The sequence below is a fragment of the Poromitra crassiceps genome, assembly GCF_964638095.1.
Source record: "Poromitra crassiceps genome assembly, chromosome: 7".
Lineage (NCBI taxonomy): Eukaryota > Metazoa > Chordata > Actinopteri > Beryciformes > Melamphaidae > Poromitra > Poromitra crassiceps.
The window spans coordinates 50,210,316-50,231,194 of record NC_139628.1 but is presented as its reverse complement, the minus strand read 5'-3'; the positions used below and the strand labels follow the sequence as shown (position 1 = coordinate 50,231,194).

Here is a 20,879-nt window from a genome sequence, read left to right as displayed (position 1 = left end):
ATGAGTACTCAACAACAGTTGATGTAGGATCAAATGTGGAAGAAATTTCAATTTCCATCATGCCGTGTACCGATATCAGTGCAAAGCAAATAAAATTAGAAAATATTGTTAAACACACATGCAGACTTGAGGCATTACAAGGACATTTGAGTTCAGACACTTTAGGAGCTTGAGGTTTTGTGTAGTCGGTAGGCTAATACAGCAGCAGATGATGCACCCATCATAATTTCTGAAGAGATGGACAACCACCAAACATGGAAAAACAGTGGAGACTAGTAACGTGAACATGACTTCATGTTCAAGCTTGGCAATGACCAGAGGCAGCAGCAGACATCATTTCTGAAGACCCTGCATTATGGGTAATGTGAGTGACTGATGTTTATTATGACAGTGCTGTAAATACAGCATACATTTTCTCATTGTCTCTATGATATAATAAGGATATGAGCCACACTATCAAAGCAGAAGTCACACCTGAGGAGGATTTGTAAAAAAGGAACCTGTCGCCGAGCAGGTGTGAATACTTGTTTGTGTGTGTTTTATATGTGAAGAACACGCCTGCTCCAACCATGCCAGCGTCACGCACGCACACAGGCACGCGCAGACTCACAAACACACACATTAAGCAGACAGAGTACATTTCTTTATTCATATTTTTTTCAGGAATGTAAACACATGGAAACTTCAGGCAGGATAAATCAATCAACCAATCACAAACAAGGAGCATAATGACAAAAAAACAGAAAGACCATCTGATTGGCTGGTCGAGTCTACAACCAGGAAGTGGTGTAACTCTTTAAAGGGAGACGATTGGCAGATAGCATGGGGCATGTCCACGTGGCAGAACAGAGTGATTTACAGGTGTGGAGAGAGAGAGAGGTGTGTGCGTGTGCGTGTGCGTGTGCGTGTGTGTGTGTGTGTGTGTGTGTGTGTGTGTGTAGACTTCCGGCATGGTTGTCATGGTAACAGTTGTCATGCTCAGCCCCATGTTGATGGTTATAAATAGGTTATAAATAAAAACAAACATGTAAACAAATGAACAGTAAACAGTTTACACACAAACGTATCAGGCTTGTTCACTGACTTCCTACCCAATTAACTAATTAACTAACCCTAGCTAATTAACTAGCGATCATGGTAACGAACCATACTGCCAGCCCCTTCCACTTCCCAATGTGTTCCATGTCCCTTGGCGTTACTATCCTGATGTGAAATGAACCCTTTTCGCTCCTGTTTGAATGGTCAGGGTAGTCCAAAAGAACAAAATCATTATAAATGAATGAATAAATAAATAAATTAGTAAATAAATAGATAAATAAATAAATACATCCAAAGGTATTGAATAGGTCGATCAATAGATAGACTGATCAATAGATTGCTAAATCATGATAGGGCTGATAGGAAAGAATGATGTGTCAATAGATTGATAATTTAAAATCCTCATGCAGAGAGAGAGAGACAATGACACAGAGAGAGAGAGAGACAGACAGACAGACAGAGAAATACCCCTTTTCCACCATGGCAGTTCCAGAGCGGGTTCAGAGCCTGTGCCTAATCTGAACCAGTTCTCTCTCTCGGCAAAGAAAACTGGTTCCAGAGAGGCACCAACGTTTTGCTGGACTAGATGAAAGAACCACTTACGTCGGGGCAAAGGCTAACACTAGCATCTTACGGTCAGTGTTAAGAATGAAAACATGTTAGGAGATAATGACTTGTGGGGAGAGAGAGGCATAATGACAAAATACACTGGTTCACTGGTAGACAAAGTTGATTTTCTTTTTTTCTTTTAGAAAAAAAATAACAAGAAAAATCACAAAAACATCCATTCAACCTTCCATTCATTTGATGTAAGGAAAACGTGTGCTGTGGCCTCAGACTTTGACCCATTTGAAAAAAGTCTGTGAATTTGTGCTTTAAGCAGTCCCTCCAGGACTTGGCATTTTTGTATGTGATTGTTGTGATCAAAAATGCTTGATTTTGCAGCGGCTTTTCAAAATTGCAAGTTGAGGAACCTGTTTTGCTGTTTCAGCTGAGAAATCACAGGACCTTTGAAAAATTGCAAGCCCCCGCCAATACTGCAGAGTTTGTTTGAGTTTGCATTCATTATTGCGATCGCACAATTGCTATTTCCTGGAGGAACTGTAAATCAAACTAGACAACTCCACTGTGGACATGAATGGGTTAACATGTGGAATAGTGCAGCTTTGATGTGTGTGTGTGTGTGTGTGTGTGTGTGTGTGTGTGTGTGTGTGTGTGTGTGTGTGTGTGTGTGTGTGTGTGTGTGTGTGTGTGTGTGTGTTAGCGTGTTTGTTTGTAGTTCTAGTTGTCGACTCGTAGTTTGAAGGAAACTCGCCCAGCGAACTTGTCTCTCTCTCCGCCTTGGGCGAGTGTGTTGGAGTTGATCTTACACTCCACGTTCACGTCCGTGTTCAGAGTCACATTCAGGAACTTCACCGCTACCAACGGCTGCGTGTAGTTCACCTAAAGGGTTAACACAATATAACAGTACTGCTTATATACTTTGAAGGGTTAACACAATATAACAGTACTGCTTATATACTTTGAAGGGTTAACACAATATAACAGTACTGCTTATATACTGTAGTGAACCTAACCCAGTGGTTCTCAAACTGGGGTACGTTGAGGTACTAGGGGTATTTGAGAGAAAGTGGAAAATGGAAAAATGCAAGAATAAATGAAGAAAATAAATGAAACATTGAATTTGAAATAAATCTGCTCAGGAGGCACAAATTGCAACTCTTTCACTCCATTTCTTATTTTATAATGTTATATTCTTCAGAAGGTGGGTTATCATTAGGGCTGCAACAACTAATCGATAAAAATCGATTATTAAATTCGTTGGCAACAAATTTCATTATTCATTCATATTTCATTATCTCGGACGGTGTTCGTGACAGCTCTTTCTCTCCACACCCACTCCTCTAATCATCGCCACTACTCTCATCTGAACAGTCATGAAGTGTGAGCTGCTGGGGCAAAGGGGGAAGGGTGCGACGTACTGGTCGGCACTTCCCATTCACGAGTTTCCAGCCATGGCCCAATGTGAGAGGGATGCTCGTTCAGATTGTAATGGAGCTGGCAATACGCAATATAGTTTGTCTTTCCGCCATCAAGATCCGAGTCATCTTCAGGTGGAAGACGGATTGGACACTTCTTCTTGAGTTTGTGCAACTTGGAAGCTCTGGCCTGCCCCCGCAGGTAACATCTGCACTCTCACCACAGACGATGGAGATGGAGAAATGCCTTCATGTCAGCTCTGACTCCATCTTCTAACTGCAGATTCTCACCCATTGGTCCCAGGAGCTCTCTCTTGCCTCAGGATCAGTCCTTGTACCTTCTCCAACACCCTCTTCGTCTTATGCCTATAGAACCCAGAGGTGTGGTCACCATCACTGCCAGTGATCACACAGGGAAGTATGACGTCTACAGCCTCTTCTGAGAGCATGGCATGACAGTTTGATGAATGCATGCTTGTGTTTAAACAGCAGCTCACCTTGGGAGTTGTTGTGAGACATACGCTGCTTGGACAAACACGCCTGTGTCCTCACAGTCCAATACAACTGCTCCACTGTAGTTCCTGGTCCTCAGCTTAGCATAGGCAGAGAGTAGTATTGTATCTCCCTCTGCATGCTTGAAGACATAGTCCCCGCTTGCCATGTCAGTGCCCAGGTTGGTTGACATTTCTCCCTTGCAGTATATGACGTCACCCCGCACCCGACCAACTTGTGATTTCAACTGTTCCTTCACAAACTCCTACAGTCTGACCTTGTTTCCTGAGTCGATCATGAGTTCGTTGAAGTCAGCAGCACCTGGGAACTCGTCTTCAGGCTTGGGGAAAACATTTTGGATGTGCGGATGTTTTGTAGCCTGACGATCATGCTCACCATCCTTGATGCTGAAGGGGAAGTCATTCTCGTCGTCGATGAGGATGAGGAGGCATGCATTTAGCACGGAGGAAGAAGATGCAGATTTGATCAAGGTAGTCCCTCCGACGGTACTCGCAGCCATCCCACTTCCTAGCCTCAGAGTCCTCAGGTGTGGGGATCAGCCCCATGCCCACAAGGCTGATGTGGTCTCATGAGAGGCTTGATCTTGATGAACACTCGCTCTTGCAGGAGGGTTTCAATCTGATTTTGGCCATGTGGAAGGGCGGTCTTGAGGTCGTGCACTAACTGCAGTGAGGCAACCAGGCCAGACTGTAGTTCAGGTGAGGAGATGTCAAAGGGCTCAGGGTCAAAATCAAAGCAGAGTGTTCTGGTTCTGGCCTCAATGCCTCGGGAGAACATCAAGTACAATGTTTGATTTACGCTAGAGCAAACATTTAGTAGATCCAAACTTTCAGTAAATCCAAATTCTAAGGAGGTGTGTGTGTGTGTGTGTGTGTGTGTGTGTGTGTGCGTGCGTGTGCGTGTGTGTGTGTGTGTGTGTGTGTGTGTGTGTGTGTTACCTGAGCCCTCTTGCCGTAGTATGGGTAGTACATGAGGTTGAAGCTGCCGTTAGGAGGGAAGTAGGCGAGCGGTCCGAGGTTCTCGCTGTCCTCTTTCTACAGAGACAGAAGAGCCATCAATCATCTGTTCTAGTTATGATCAGTGATCAATAGTCTGTTCTAGTTATGATCAGTAATCAATAGTCTGTTCTAGTTATGATCCGTAATCAATAGTCTAGTAGTCTGTTCTGTCTTGTTTCTACAGAGACAGAAGTGCGATCAGCAGTGTTGGACAAGTTAATGAAAATTAGTAACTGTAACTAGTTATAGTTACTAGTTGCTTGTCTCAAAAAGTAATTTAATTACTTTAAAGTTACTAGTTACTTCAAGGTAAAAGGGGGGGGGACACCTTTTTCCAAGATTTGTCTGGGGGAAGCCCCACATTCTCAGACTTTGAAAACCCCTGTTCTACATAATATTGTTTTGGCAGACAGGCAGACACACTGACAGGCAGACAGGCAGGCAGACAGACAGACAGGCAGACAGGCAGGCAGGCAGGCAGACAGGCAGGCAGGCAGACAGACAGACAGACAGACAGACATGCATGCAGGTGGGCAAGCAGACAGGTAGTAGATTTGCACCTTGGCTCCACAGCTGATGTATGGCGACTCACCGTCCTTCCCTGGTAACATGCCGATCACCTGGATAGACAGACAGGTAGAGAGGCAGGCAGGTAGAGAGACAGACAGGTAGACAGTTTTACATGGTGGTAATAAACACATGACCTTTGTGATGTCTATGAACACTGAATCCAGATGCAGAGACTGAATAAAAAATGGACATAGTCTCTGTGACAACACCCATTGGTTCGTGGACTCCTGCCTTGGGCCCTATTGTATACCTGCACAAAGGCGGGGCAAATTGCGTTTGCGTCTGCCCTGGCTGTCATCTGCTACATTCCAACCCGCGCACGTGCAAATTTTGGGCTGTGTGCTCGTGCGGCAAGATACCAATTGGGTTTGCGCCCCCATCTGCGGCTCAATCACCTTCCCTGCTGAGGTTATAAATTGGCCGACTCTTGCTCACAGCCCAGCCAATCAAGCCTGTACCTGTGACAACAACATGGACCAGCTCGGGCCACTTCAGACCACAAGAGGACAGAAGATCTAGATCAGGTCGCCCGTCTGGTCCTGCCAAGACCGCAGAAGGGACACAGGCGCACTAAGCGCATGAGTTGGGTCACACCCCCGAAAAAAGTGTGTATTCTGATTGGTGCCTTGCACCGAGGAGAAAAACATCCTGCTGTGATTGGACGACAGGTAGAAAAACAGCAGGCTGTGATTCAACGACAGGTTTGATATTTACCCGGTTCAGTTTGATGAGGACACACGGCTGTCCTCGGTTGTAACCGTAGAAACGGTCACCGAGTCCAGAACATTCCTCCAACATGGTCCGGTTAAACTGACAGGAACGCTTTGGATTGTTCCTCACCTGTAGAAAACAGACAATGAGACAGACAGGCAGACAGACAGACAGACAGACAGGCAGACAGACAGACAGACAGACAGACAGACAGGCAGGCAGGCAGGCAGGCAGGCAGACAGACAGACAGACAGACAGACAGACAGACAAAGTTACAATGTTACAATTTCACTTAGCAGAGGCTTTTATCCAAAGCGACGTACATCTGAGCTTCATACAACACAAGCAATGATCTAGTCAGAAGACAACAACATGAGTAAGTGCCATGAGGCCAAGCTTCAGTCCGAGTGGACCCAGGTGCCACCAGGCAGAGCACAGAGTGCAGAGGATTTATTTTTAAATATCATTCATCATCATTCATGCAATTAACATTCATGTACATCTATTATCCCTTTTTCATCAATCCCTTTCATCCTTCAGGCCCATCAAGTGTGAAGGTGTTGGTGAAAGAGCTGCAGGCTCTTGAGTCTCTTCTTAAAGAAAGAGAGAGTGCGAGGAGTGAGTTGATGAGGCTTTATGGAGCGAGTAGAGGTTATCAGGATTGCATTGTCTTCGACAGATGCGTTTTTTCCGATATCCCTGGATGACAGAGACTTCTTTGTAGCACATGTATGATGTATGAGGCAGGCTACAAGTGAGACGAGCAGAAAAGGGATTACCAGTTGGAGTCCTTGCTTGGTGGACTCGCGCAGGTAGACTCGCAGAACTTTACCCAATTCGGTCTTAACACAAAGCTGGCGCCAGACAGACAGACAGACAGACAGACAGACAGGTTTACCTCCCCACTGTCCTCTTGGATGAAGTATTGGTCTGGAAGACAGTTATTGTTGGTCTGAGCCTGATTGCTGTCATTATAGGCTGGAGAGACAGACGGGCAGAGAGACAGACAGGCAGACAGACAGACATGCAGAGAGACAGACAGAGAGAGAGAGAGATGAAAGTTGTGCTTTTTGGCACACTAACCCCCACAGGTACTTGCATGTGTAATACATCGTCGCTGACGCCATTTATACTTCTTAATCTCTAACGATGTACAAGCTAGCTAACATGTGGAAGCTAACTAGCTGATAGCTGTGCTGTCATCTAGCTGCTTTCCCAGGAGGGAGCTTTAGACTGCTGGAGCGAGGCCACAACGTAGCCTTAAATAGTCCTAACCTGAATAACCTGAATAATAACCTCTCTCATCCCACCAGAGTAACCTGACTGCACTTGCGGTCTCTGTTCGTGGTCCACTAGCATCATCTAGTGGTCAATTGTGGTCACTGGAACAGAGGTGGGCAACAGCACGTGACAGGAAAAAATACTTAATCCTCAAGAACACACAATAAAATGTATAGTTGTTTACGGTCGGATTAAGTATTCGCCAAACGTCAACAATACCCAGCCCTTTGCACATGTCTCTCAGTGTGTTAGTTGTCTCGATGAATTATTATTATTTTTTCAATATTTTATTTTCCATTTTAATCGCATCAGCTATTAGAAAGCTAACAGCTAATAACAACATTCACATGTAATTGTATGGGTGTAACCAACTACTGTGTTGGTATGCTGATGGCTCTGAAAGCATACTAAGTTGGGGGTTAAAAGTGGACAAAATGTCGACTACAGTAGGAACTCAGAGTTGACGTGCCGTTTCATTTGATTTTTCCTAGTAGGAGGTGGGAATCTCCAACCTCCAAGTTATAATCTGATGCAGCATTTATCAATGAAGTTGTGCTTCCTGAGGAACAGCAACAAAACGTTCTGCAACTGAGCAACCAAACAGAGCAGACAAGCTTCCTGTTTGCACCGGGACGAGCATGCCCAGTGGACTTCATGTGTGTTGTCAGGCCTGTTACTATGAAGGGAGACTGAAACGCTTGTGGACTTTGCATTTTAACCCATTGATACCTGATGCAGCATTTGCGTGTATATCCCTCATTTGTGTGCGTAGCCCTTTAAGACCGCGAACCGCGTTAACGCGGTTCGCGGTCTTAAAGGGATACACACACAAATGCTGCATCAGGTATCAATGGGTTAAAACACAGTTTTTTCATTCAGTGTCTACGTGTTCAGTGTCTACGTGCTCAGTGTCTACGTGCTCAGTGTCTATGTGTTCAGTGTCTATGTGTTCAGTGTCTATGTGTTCAGTGTCTATGTGCTCAGTTTCTATGTGTTCAGTGTCTATGTGTTCAGTGTATATGTGCTCAGTTTCTACGTGCTCAGTGTCTATGTGTTCAGTGTCTACGTGTTCAGTGTCTACGTGTTCAGTGTCTACGTGCTCAGTGTCTACGTGCTCAGTGTCTATGTGTTCAGTGTCTATGTGTTCAGTGTCTACGTGCTCAGTGTCTACGTGGTCAGTGTCTACGTGTTCAGTGTCTACGTGCTCTATGTCTATGTGTTCAGTGTCTATGTGTTCAGTGTCTATGTGCTCAGTGTCTATGTGCTCAGTGTCTATGTGTTCAGTGTCTATGTGTTCAGTTTCTATGTGTTCAGTGCGTGTGTCTGTGTGTGTCTTACGTGCAAGAAAGGTGTTGAGGTTGTGAACAAAGCCGTCCCAGCTCTCTGTGTCGGAGATGGAGAAGCTGATGTCCAGCTGCTCTCCCTTTGGACGAATCATCATCCCTGCAACCAAAAAACACCTCGTTAACCAATCACAACAAACACCTCATTAATCAGAGCACACACCTCGTTAACAAGACAATCATCATCCCTGCAACCAGAGACACCTCATTAACCAGAGTGCATGCCTCATTAACCAGACCATCACCTTCCCTGCAACCACAAACACCTCCTTAACCAATCAACCATCAATCCACCAAACGACAACACACGTCTCATTAACGTGTGTGTGTGTGTGTGTGTGTGTGTGTGTGTGTGTGTGTGTGTGTGTGTGTGTGTGTGTGTGTGTGTGTGTGTGTGTACCGGGCGTGGCTAAGCGGTCCTGCCAGGTGGGCTTGTAGTCATCGAGCGTCAGCAGCATGACATACATCGTCAGAACAAACATCCCTGCCAGGAAGAGATAGAACACCACGTAGAACAAGATGATGAGACCTGCAGAGAGACAGACAGGCAGAGAGACAGACAGGTTAGGAAGAGCGAGAACATCAGGCAGAGAGAGAGACAGATAGAGACAGGCAGAGAGAGACAGAGAGAGAGACATAGACAGGCAGAGAGACAGACAGAGAGAGACAGAGAGAGAGACATAGACAGGCAGAGAGACAGACAGGCAGAGAGAGAGACAGATAGAGACAGGCAGAGAGAGAGAGACAGAGACAGGCAGAGAGACAGACAGGCAGAGAGAGAGATAGACAGAGACAGACAGGTAGAGAGAGAGACAGGTTAGGAAGAGATCGAACACCAGGTAGAATGTCAGTGTGTCTGTGTTGTTTACTGTCGGAGAGTACTGCTGGCGTCGTGTGTGTGTGTGTGTGTGTGTGTGTATGTGTGTGTGTGGCTGCCGCTTCTTCGTCTGTCCTTCAACGTTACTTTACGCTTCGTTCACACAGACAACCTACGCCTTGCCTTGCCTCAACCCACGCCTACGCCGAGCTGGGCGTGAACCTGTTACACGCTTTTGCGATCACACCGCACGCCTTTTGCACGCCGAACCTGGAGCCGAGTCACAAGCGCCTCTCCTCTCTCCCGACTGTATTTTTTCACGTGTTGTCCAGATTTGTCATGGGTAGCCTCTAGGTAAAATAAATCGGATATATTTAATGTTCTATTGATGCTGGATATGTATAACCAGGTCTGACTATAGTCGGACATTTTAGAGAGGTGATCTTGCAAGAATATGTGCTGGCACAACAACATTGTCCATCTTGCTTCTTCGGTCGCTATTCTCTCTCATGAAGATTTGTTTGCCGACGGGGAGAAAGCCCCACGTGAGAGCCACCGGTCAATCTCTCTGTCTCTCTGCTCAACATGTTGTAGTAACTCCATTTTATTTTGAAATTCAGTTGACTTTTCCATTTCCGACGGATATTGTGCGTTTTTCTTTCATGGCTTGACAGAAGAAGTCTGCCTGCACGCGCCTTGTCGGCTTCAAAATAGAACTCACGCCTATTCGATAAAATCGGCAAGGCACAGGCGAGGCGTGGGTACACGCAGGGTTCACGCTCAGGCGCCCTGTGTACACAGCCTCGTTGACTAAAACGGACGCCTATTAAAAAGCGTGGGTAAAGGCAAGGCATAGGCAAGGCTTGGGTCGTCGGTGTGAACCCAGCCTTATTCTTTATTCGCTTTTGTTTGGCTTTATTTATTTATTCATTGATCCTCTCTACTCATAATGTCAGCATTATAATCCTCTTTTCTCTAAAGCCATCTCTCCATTTCAATATCTCTCTCTCTCCATTTCAATGTCTCTCTCTCTCTGTGTTCCAATGTCTCTCCCTCTCTCTGTTTCAATGTCTCTCTCTCTCTCTGTGTTCCAATGTCTCTCTCTCTCTCTCTGTTTCAATGTCTCTCTCTCTGTGTTCCAATGTCTCTCTCTCTCTCTCTGTTTCAATGTCTCTCTCTCTGTGTTCCAATGTCTCTCTCTCTCTCTCTGTTTCAATGTCTCTCTCTCTGTGTTCCAATGTCTCTCTCTCTCTCTCTGTTTCAATGTCTCTCTCTCTGTGTTCCGATGTCTCTCTCTCCCTCTCTCTGTTTCAATGTCTCTCCCTCTCTGTGTTCCAATGTCTCTCTCTCTCTCAATTTCAATGTCTCTCTCTCTCTGTGTTCCAATGTCTCTCCCTCTCTCTGTTTCAATGTCTCTCTCTCTCTGTGTTCCAATGTCTCTCCCTCTCTCTGTTTCAATGTCTCTCTCTCTCTGTGTTCCAATGTCTCTCTCTCTCTGTGTATCAATGTCTCTCTCTCTCTGTGTATCAATGTCTCTCTCTCTTCTCTCTCTCTAGTTGTATCGCAAATTTTAACCGAATTTTCAGAAAGTCGGAAAAAGAAAATGCGAAATAATGCACGTTTCCTTCCACTGCTATTATGCGAATTATAGAGCTGTCAATCACCTCATGTTTCACCTGTGTCTGCCTCTGCTGATCTGCTGCTGCGAGACCCAAAATGCGTCGTCTTGGAGGCAGGCACCGACAAAGCTCTATTAAACACATCTAACGTTATTCATTTAAAGTTTCTTAATGATCCACAAAGGTAGCATACATATTAGTGCATATAAGATGCTATTTCTGGATTACCAGGTGCCACTCTTCCAACTCGGCAAGCACATTATAATCCACGGCGCAATTCTAGAAGTGAGTCGCATTACCATTAATTTGACATTAAACATTAATGTTACTGCTTATTTAGCTTAAGTGTAGCCCTCCCATTTAGTGTAGGCTACGCCGACATGTCAGCATGAAATGGCGATGTGGTTTTTAAATGGAGAGACGACGGAAGATTCGCTTAACCCATTGATACCTGATGCAGCATTTGCGTGTCTATCCCTCATTTGCGTGCGTATCCCTTTAAGACAGCGAACCGCGTTAACGCGGTTCGCGGTCTTAAAGGGATACACACACAAATGCTGCATCAGGTATCAATGGGTTAATCTGTTTCCACTGCATGTATCGCATTTTCCTTTTATCGATACACCCAACTTTTCCACCTCCCTCAAGCGTGAAAACGTTTTTGTGATATTTGGTGTGTTTTCCCTCCCGAATTTTGCCGTGTTTTCACTCAGGTTTTTTATGTGCAAATTGAAAATTTGCATAAAAACAGGTGGACGGAAACCCATCTTCTGTTTGAATCTCTCACTCTCTCTGTTTCAATGTCTCTCTCTCTGCATTCCAATCTCTCTCTCTGTTTCAATGTCTCTCTCTCTGCATTCCAATCTCTCTCTCTGTTTCAATGTCTCTCTCTCTGTTTCAATCTCTCTGTTTCAATGTCTCTCCTGTGTTTCAATGTGTGTGTGTGTGTGTCTCTCTCTCTATTTCAATGTATCTCTCTCTCTCTCTCCCATATGAATATCTCAGTTTTATCCCCGTTGGCCTAACCTACATTCAGTATGAATAGAGGTGGGGGAGGGGCTAATCTCTCTCTCTCGGTCTCTCACACAGACGCGCGCACACACACACACACGCATACAGAAACAAACCACACTCGCTGTGCGCGCACACACACAAACACGCGCGTGCACACATTCACACACACACACACACACACACACACACACACACACACACACACACACACACACACAAACACTGGATCAGACTATGTCATGTTGGCATGGAGCTGCCGCCATCGGCTGCTGCTATGCTAACAGGCTAAAAACAATCTATCTCACACACGCACACACACACATGCACACCATTCATTAAAGGGATAGTTCGGATTTTTTGATGTGGGGTTGTACTTGCCGACAGTCAGTCAGTGTACTACATGCGAAGGGGACCATGAGTCAAAACGTTTAAAAAATAAAAATACAAAAAATACAAAAAAGGCTTCTATACTGCTCACCTGGGGTAATACAAGTCTCCACAAGCCCTGATATGCCAAGTTGACATGAAATGATATGTTTTCTAGCTGAAATACAGCCATGTGCAGCTGGAAGGTGGAAGGTCACTTCTATTTCTTCTTCTTATAGCTCGAGCACCTGGCTCCAATGCAGATGTCAGCTAAAAACATCTTTTCAAGTCAACTAACAAAATTTATGCATTTTAATCGCACTTTATTTTTGCACTCCAGATGTTAAAACGTGTGTAGACTGTGTGTGTCTGTGTGTGTGTGTGTGTGTGTGTGTGTGTGTGTGTGTGTGTAACGTGTGTAGACTGTGTGTGTGTGTGTGTGTGTGTGTGTGTGTGTGTGTGTGTGTGTGTGTGTGTGTGTGTGTGTGCGCGCGCGCTGGCGCGCACATAGACATCTATCTGCATCTATCTGTCTATCTAGCAGACAGACAGATTACAGTCCAATCAACCTCTTCTCTCAACATAATCCAGATTAACACACAGACACACACACACACACACACACTCTCACACACTTAATATACCACACACAATTTAATACTACAGAAGAGGATTCGGGTCACTTGACATGATTTATTTTAGTTTTGAGTTTAAAGTGATAATGAGAAAGATTTCAGTTTTGTTCTCTTAGGTGACACCTAGGGCGATGAGTGGTAATTGCAGGTAAGATCCAAACAGTACTTTGGGTCAGATAATGTCACTACACATGTAGGCTATACTGCAAAGGCTTCCATCAATGGCCCATAGCCTCAATCAACATTGTGTTAAGTCAGATAGATAGTGACTTTTATTTTATTTTTTTATGCTTTTAAAAGAAGCATACTGGTACATGTGACATCACTGACTATGTCACAGATTTTTGTGACGTCAAAGTAGGGTCACAAGCCCATAGGTTGAGGCCACGTCTTGTCATAGACGCTGGTTTAGCTGGCTCAGCCTGGCTGGGGGCGTGGTCAGGGTGGGGTAAAAACCCCAGTTCTATCCTTTCAGCAAAGTTAGAATTTAGCTGATAGGCCAGCCCAGGCAGACACGATCGGGGATTTAACCACCGCAGTAAACGCACATCTGAGCAGACGTCTTGTGTTCTGCTCTAGAACCCCCAAACCTGTAGTTTAGAGCTGCAGCACCGTCTTTTGGTGAGTCAGCCCATGAGATATATGGGCGGTTTTACCCCACTCGCGCGCCAGCCGTTTCACATTTTGTGGGCGTTCCCAGACATGCGGACTGTCTCTATTAGCCAAAAAAGGTTGGGAACTAGGGCTGCACGATTCTAGATAAAATTAGAATCACAATTTTCTTTCTGGGAATTGAGATCACGATTCTCTCACAATTTTCCCCCCAGCATTTATTGTACTCATTTAGCCTACCTGATAAGAAAAACAAAATAAATCAATTATTGTCGTCACTTTCCGTTTTGGTCCGAGTGAAATGTTACGTGGTCTCTCCTGTTTCTAAATATAACTGAACCGTTTGGTTTGAACAAGTAAAACTGTTTTTATAAGCATTTTACGAAATGTCAATGGGAAAATGAACGGCGGATGAAAATCTCTGGTACAGTGCTGAAGCAGGAAATGACGTTCACTTTGGCTCTCTATAGAGCGCATCCTGACCAGCTGCATCACTGCGTGGTTTGGTAGCTGCACTGCCTCCAACCGCAAGACCCTGCAGCGCATAGTGAAAGCGGCTGGTAAGATCATAGGTGCCTCACTCCCCTCCCTCCCTCTTCTGTCTACTTCCATCGGGGAGAAGATACCAGAGCCTCCAGGCCCGCTCCACCAGACTGGCTAACAGCTTTGCCCACCAGGCTGTCAGGATGCTAAACTCTCTCTCCTCTATCCCCTCTGCCCCCAGTCTGGACTGATAACTCAGAACACACAGCACATGCTAAACTCTCTCCCCTCACTTTCCTCTGCCCCCAGTCTGGACTGACAACTCAAAACACACAGCACATGCAAAACTCTCTCCCCTCACTTTCCTCTGCCTCCAGTCTGGACTGACAACTCCGAACACACACCACATGCTAAACTCTCTCCCCTCACTTTCCTCTGCCCCCAGTCTGGACTGACAACTCAGAACACACAGCACATGCTAAACTCTCTCCCCTCACTTTCCTCTGCCCCCAGTCTACGTTCATCTCGGAACACACACCTGCACTCAGCACCATCCCTTTGCATAATAGACTGCTGCTTCTGTTTTTTGCACTTTCTGCCATTATTTGCACTGACTTTTATTACAGTGTTTGTCTGTGTGCCGATTCCTGACTTAATTATGAACTATTTTTTTTCAATATATATATATATATATATTTTGAACAATACACAAACAGGACAGAACAGACTCAGATACCGGAAAATACAATAAAATAAATGGATACATATATTTTAGACATTCAGTATTACAACGTGGTGCTACTAGCCACACAAAGTGTTTACGTGCTTGTAAGGAAACATTATGCATGGAATCCAATGGGTCCACGAGAAACCAGCCAGGCAAGTCAACTGTCGCCCCTAACCTCATCGAGGTAGGCCAGAAATGGATCCCAGACAGCCGAAAACTTCTTAAGCGAGTCGGTCCTCAGGAACCTAAGTCTCTCCAGCCGTATAACAGAAGTCATGTCCGTCAACCACAATTGAAAAAGAAGGTGAAGAGGGGGACTTCCATTCCTTCAGAATGATTTTTTTTTTTTGCAACAGTAGTCCCTTGTGTTCGAGAATGTTGCACAGTAGGGAAGTTCAGAGAGGACTCCGAGCAGCCAAAGATGGCGAATTCTGCCTCCGGCTGGAGGGTTATTTTGTAGGCCTTAGAGCACCAATCAACAATTTTTTCCCAGAATCGGCAGAATCGGTGAACGGCAGAACCATAAGGCATGAGATAGTGTGCCCATGAACTAATTACTTTTATTGTATGTTTTATATTTTTGTCCTAGTATTTTATGCCCGTTATGTTGCCCTTTTTGACGAGGGTCCAGTGAGTCAGACTACGATGACATGTCACCCCTACTCTAGTGACAAGTAAAAATGGAGATCCGCGTCTTTTGATTCATTGCTAGTGAAACCAACAACACATAACGTTTCGGCATATCAATATTAATTTCAAACGTTTGAAATAGTTTGAAGTGTCTTCGGCTTCTCTTCCAGTCCCCCCCTAAAAGGGGGCGTGGCCTAGGAGCCTACTACAAAATGACGATGGCACTGACTCAATAAAGAGGCATGCGCGAATAGAATAACTACAACAACAATGGCCGCCCCTTCGAGCTGTTTGTGCTGCAGACTGCTGAGTTTAGTAACGCTCTCTCCGGCAGGTTGTGTTAAGTTGTAAAGTTAAACTGGCACGCACACTAACAGCCTTTACAACTGTTTTTGTGGATCACAACATTGTCGTATGAATGCAGGGGTTTATGCGGGGAATGTTGTTGTATAAACGAGCCCAGAGACAGATTGGTAGAGCGAAGCTGAGAAGAGAGAGATGACCTTCACACGGGACATGGAGGACAAACCAGCATCGCTGTTAGGGAAACAGGGAGAGAAGGGGGGAGGGAGAAAGAGAGGGGGGAGAGAAAGAGAGAGATGGGTTAGAGGGAGAGAGATGGGGGGACAGAGCGAGAGAGGGGGGGAGAGAGAGATTCCTAGACTGTTACTTTTAGTGATTGTCTATCTGATTTTGGCACTGAAGTATTTAGTGCCAAAAACTGCTCTTCATAGCTTCAGAGAGACAAACACAGAGAGAAAGGTAAGGTGACTTGAATGGGTCTCACCCCAGATCGAGAGAGAGAGACACAGAGAGAGAGAGACACACAGAGAGAGAGAGACACAGAAAGACCGAGATGAGAAAGAGAGAGATAGGGTTTGGATGGGACTCACCCCAGCTGGTGGCGGTGCGGCCCAGCAGCTGGTGGGTCCGTGGGTTCCAGAAGAACTCCTTCCACTCTCCTCCTTTCCTCTCATCCTCAACACTGGACATCACAAAGGGCAAGAGAGGTAGACACACACACAGAGACACGGGGAGAGAGAGAGAGAGAGAGTGCTCCTGGTACGCCTAGTGCTCAGAGAAGATGCTCGAAACGTCCGCCTGTGATAGACTGATGATTTGTTGTGATGGAGAGAGAGAGAGAGACTGCTCCTGGTATTCCGGTGTGGCGGTGGAGTGGAAGCTCGGGCGCTCAAACAATTTGTCCAACCAGTGTGATGGAGAGAGACCACAGAGACACACAGAGAGAGAGAGAGAGAGAGAGAGAGAGAGAGAGAGACACCAGAGAGAGATAGAGAAAGGTAGAGCAAAGCAGACAGAGAACCAGAGAGAGAAAGATAGAGTGAGCCAGAGAGAGGGAGAGAGAGATAGGGTTTAGTGTGTGTGCGTGCGTGTGTCACTGCAGTAAAGCGGAGCTCCCCTCCCCCGGCCCAGATACACGTTCTGAGGTCATCATCAGCCAACAGCCAATGGGAGGGCATCCTCACTCCACGACCCCGCCCCCAACATACAAGCCTGTGTGTGTGTGTGTGTGCGTGTGTGGACATGATGTAGGCCAGGGCAACAGAGCCCATGTGATGAAATGTTGCTTCTCTGTCACAAATCTGAGAATATTTGAGACAGGCAGGTTTATGTCCCAGCAGTCACGGGCCAATAGCGGGTGGTGTAAGGTGCCGTGCACATTGGATCTGTATTTTTCCCCATCAGAACGCTTTGGAAATCATGTCGAGAGCGCGTCCAATCCGCACAAAACAGCGCATCATGTGCATGGAGCGTTTTTTGTTTCGTTTCCCCTGGCGTCGCGCGCAGTACAGTTCAGGACGCAACGATCACATGGACGGTAGCCAGCTAGTTTCGTCTGTTTGATGTTGTCGATTGTTCGCACTGTAAACACGAAAGCCAGATTATTGGCAATTCTGGCAGCAGCGGAGGTTGAAGATCCTCCTGGCAGGAGAAGAGGTAGGAGCAGCGCTTTTTCCTCCAAATGTTCAACTTTTTTCAGCTTGAGACACCCAGAGTGCTCCGTCCAAAAATACTAGCCGCCAAGAGTGCTTAAACACCAGGTGCGGTCCTTGAAAGAGGAGTGCGCCTAGCGCGTCCTTATCATAGAGAATGAATTGCAGAAAGGCGCGAACTGGACAGCGTGTAGTGCCAATTTTTGTGCTATTCGGCATAGCGCCACCTACTGTCAAACACAAAAAGTGGTTTATCTCGAGAACCGTTCGTTGGATCGACTTCCAACTTGGGGAGTGCGCTTAGGGGGACCGGACGGGGTTCAGTGCCGAATTTTGTGCAATTCGGTATTGGGCCACCTACTGGCAACAAAAAGTGGTTTATCTCACGGACCGTTCGTCCGATCGACTTCAAACTTGGGGACTGCGCTGCTGGGAACCCGACAGAGTACAGTGCTGAATTTCGTGCAATTCTTCATAGCGCCACCTACTGGCAACACAAAAAGCGGTTTATCTCGAGAACCATACATCCGATCGACTTCAACCTGGGGGAGTGCACTGCTGGGAACCGCCCAGAACACACACAGACCTTACACACACAAGACAACAATACCGGGTCAGGGTCCCAGCAAACTAGATTTGAAGGCTGCGTAGCGGGCGGTGTGAGTTACGATTTGCATCACGTTTTGTCTCACTTTCATGACGTTGGCCGGCCGGCCGATAGCACCAACATTGTGGGGACTCATTTCCAGGTTTTCCATGACTGTGGGAACCCTGTTTATATGTCAAAGTGACACACAGCTTGAACTAACTCCAGTAAATGAGGAGGGATGAGGTGACAGGTGAGTAGAGGCTTGAGTCGGATTCTACCTGCTTTAATCTGAAATCTAAACTCTTTGCAGACATATTACACACTGTTTCAGGACTGACCATATAGTCCTACGTATAGAGTCTATACGTAGGACTATATGGTCAGTCTATACTATAGACAGTACAACATACCGTACTACATAAATCCAGTACTACATAGAGACAGAACGATTACCACCATGCCTCTGTATTCTAGTGAACCATGGGTGATTTACAGTAAGGACAGACATTAATATATCATAATAATAATGTGACAATACAGCTGCATTTCAAGTGAAGAATGGAGGCAATAATTTTTTAGAAATGTATAAAAGTTGACATTTTGTCTTTCTTCACCATCACTTCGACTGGTCTAGACCAGTGGTTCTCAACGTGGGGTCCGGGGGGTTCCAGCAAACTTATGAATTGTCAAACTTCACCGTTATTTAATATATAAGTGAACACAGTAAGATAGCTTTGTAGCGACCAGCTCGTTTGAATGACGTCACCGCCCACTGATCAGGAGTTCATTCATGTGTCTCAATGTTACCACCCACAGAGTCCCATAATCCAATCACAGCCCTAAAAAAAAAAGCGTAGTGTGAAGCCAACCTCCCGGAACTAGAGATGCCTACTATAGATGTCTCAGAGCAGCGAGCTGTCAGCTGTCAGTGTGCATGGAGAGGAAAACTCATCTTAACGATCGATCGGTGTCCGTGCGTGTTAAGTCCGCGCTGTGCAGCCAAATCTGTAGTCTGCTCTGGAGGAGGATTGGAATAGAGGAACATTACAAGTGGGAAAAAAGTGGAAAAAACAGAACAGAAAAGTGGACAAAAGTGCAAGCTCAACCCTTTCTTAAACCTGCGCTAGGTTCCCTGTGCTCCCAACACTTCTGCATTAAATCTTTCTCTGAAAATAAATCTATCTACCGTCTTTATTTTAACGTTTCATTTATTTTCATGATTTAAGGCTTTTGCACATCGAGTCAGTATTTTTTGTCCAAAATGATCGCACGTTTTAAAATAAATACAACCTCATGTTGTGTCACTCAGGTTTACACACCTTCGTCCGTCATTAAAGTTTTCAGAACAGGTTAGATTGTCTGCATTTTTCGCTTGACCCGTCTGTGTTTTCAGATGATGGATTACAAAAACACATGGAGAAAAAAACGCACTTTGTGCATTTCTTACATTTTTCCATTTCTCCCTTTCTCTCAAGTACCCCCTGGAGTACCTCCACATACCTTGCTCCAGTTTGGGAACCACTGCTAGGGAGCCCTGGAACCCCCCCAGGTGGGCCCTAGACCCCACATTGGGGTCCACGGCTGTAGAGCAGGGGTTCTGAAATGTTTTTCAGCCAAGGACCCCTTACATGATAGAAAATATACTGGCGACCCCCTCATTCTGATTTGTGATTTTGGCTTTAGCTTAATTGTTTCCACGGTAACGTGCTTGACTTTTAAATTGATAGGTTTGTTAGATTAGAATGTAATCCATGAACCATTTTAGATTTAAAGCATACAATATTTTCGTTGAACTATGAAGCTTTTGGAACGGAAAGTTTTCATTTTTATTTTCCTGAAAACTTTTCGCGGACCCCCTTGCAACGTGCCACGGACCCCCATTTGGGAACCACTGCTGTAGAGGATGAGCCTTTATTTCCAGTATGTCCAGGAAGTGTGTGTTGTACGGGTGACACACATGGAGGTCCTCCAAGACGTCCCCACTTTGTCGCCTCGTTAGCACGACGCAACGTTACTCCGATACATCATTAGCACGTACGTCGTTAGCATGATGCAGCGTTAGTGCACAGGGCCTGTAGCACCCACTAATGTCATAATTTACCAGAAATGTAATAACGCCCGGATAAGTAAAAAAAAGTTTCACTTAACTTGATCAAAAACTTAATAAAACACAATAATGTAATAACTTGTCCAATAATGTAATAAAATGTCCTGACTGATATTGTAATAACATTTGACCAATACTGTAATACCTTTAAATAATATATATTAAAAAAAAGCTTACATATGCTATGGTGAAAGTCACAGCCTGGCTCAATCAGTCCTGTCTACAATTGAATGTATCTAAAACCGTGTGTATGTTCTTCTCCAAAGGTCACAGTGCTGACATTAAACCAGATATTCTCATTTCAGGAGAGACTACAAGTTGTCCCAGTAGCCTATCCAAATACCTAGGAATACATATAGATTCAAACCTCTGCTTCAAAACCCACATACAACGAGTCTGCAACAAAGTAAAATTCAGTCTGTCAAATTTCAGGTTCACCAGAAATGTCCGATCAACTGAGGCAGCCAAGTTATTCTTCCACTCAATGATGATCTCTCACATCACAGACTGTCTGATAAGCTGGTCTAATACACACTGATGATCTCTCACATCACAGACTGTCTGATAAGCTGGTCTAATACACACTGACATGATCTCTCACATCACAGACTGTCTGATAAGCTGGTCTAATACACACTGTCTTCAAACCACTGGAATCATTATACAAACAACCACTTAAAAAGTTTTGGACAAGAAACCTTTCAGTTTTCATCATTGCCACATCCTAAACAACAAGTACGGTATGATCTGCTCAGCTGGGAAAACGTCATCAAATTCAAAAATGTCTGCCTAGTCTATAAGATCACGCACGGTTTACCTCCTCCTCCTCCCCTGTCTGGTTTCATAAACTCAAAATCCACCTCAACCAGAACCACTAGAGGTGCAACTAGAG

The 20,879-nt window shown here is 45.2% G+C and overlaps 1 protein-coding gene across 1 annotated transcript; it reads right to left on the bottom strand.

Moving 5' to 3' along the window:
* Positions 1-2,319: 2,319 nt before the first annotated feature.
* On the bottom strand, positions 2,320-8,962 carry LOC310780070 (sodium/potassium-transporting ATPase subunit beta-2-like; the record flags this gene model as incomplete). The annotated part of the gene is made up of 7 exons (XM_083640614.1): positions 8,834-8,962; positions 8,429-8,533; positions 6,708-6,787; positions 5,813-5,938; positions 5,089-5,148; positions 4,469-4,564; positions 2,320-2,481 (listed from the first exon to the last, which is right to left on the bottom strand). Exons 1-7 carry the CDS (start codon positions 8,913-8,915, stop codon positions 2,320-2,322), a joined length of 711 nt encoding a protein of 236 aa, XP_083496740.1. The 5' UTR covers positions 8,916-8,962.
* Between the last annotated feature and the right edge of the window lie 11,917 nt (positions 8,963-20,879).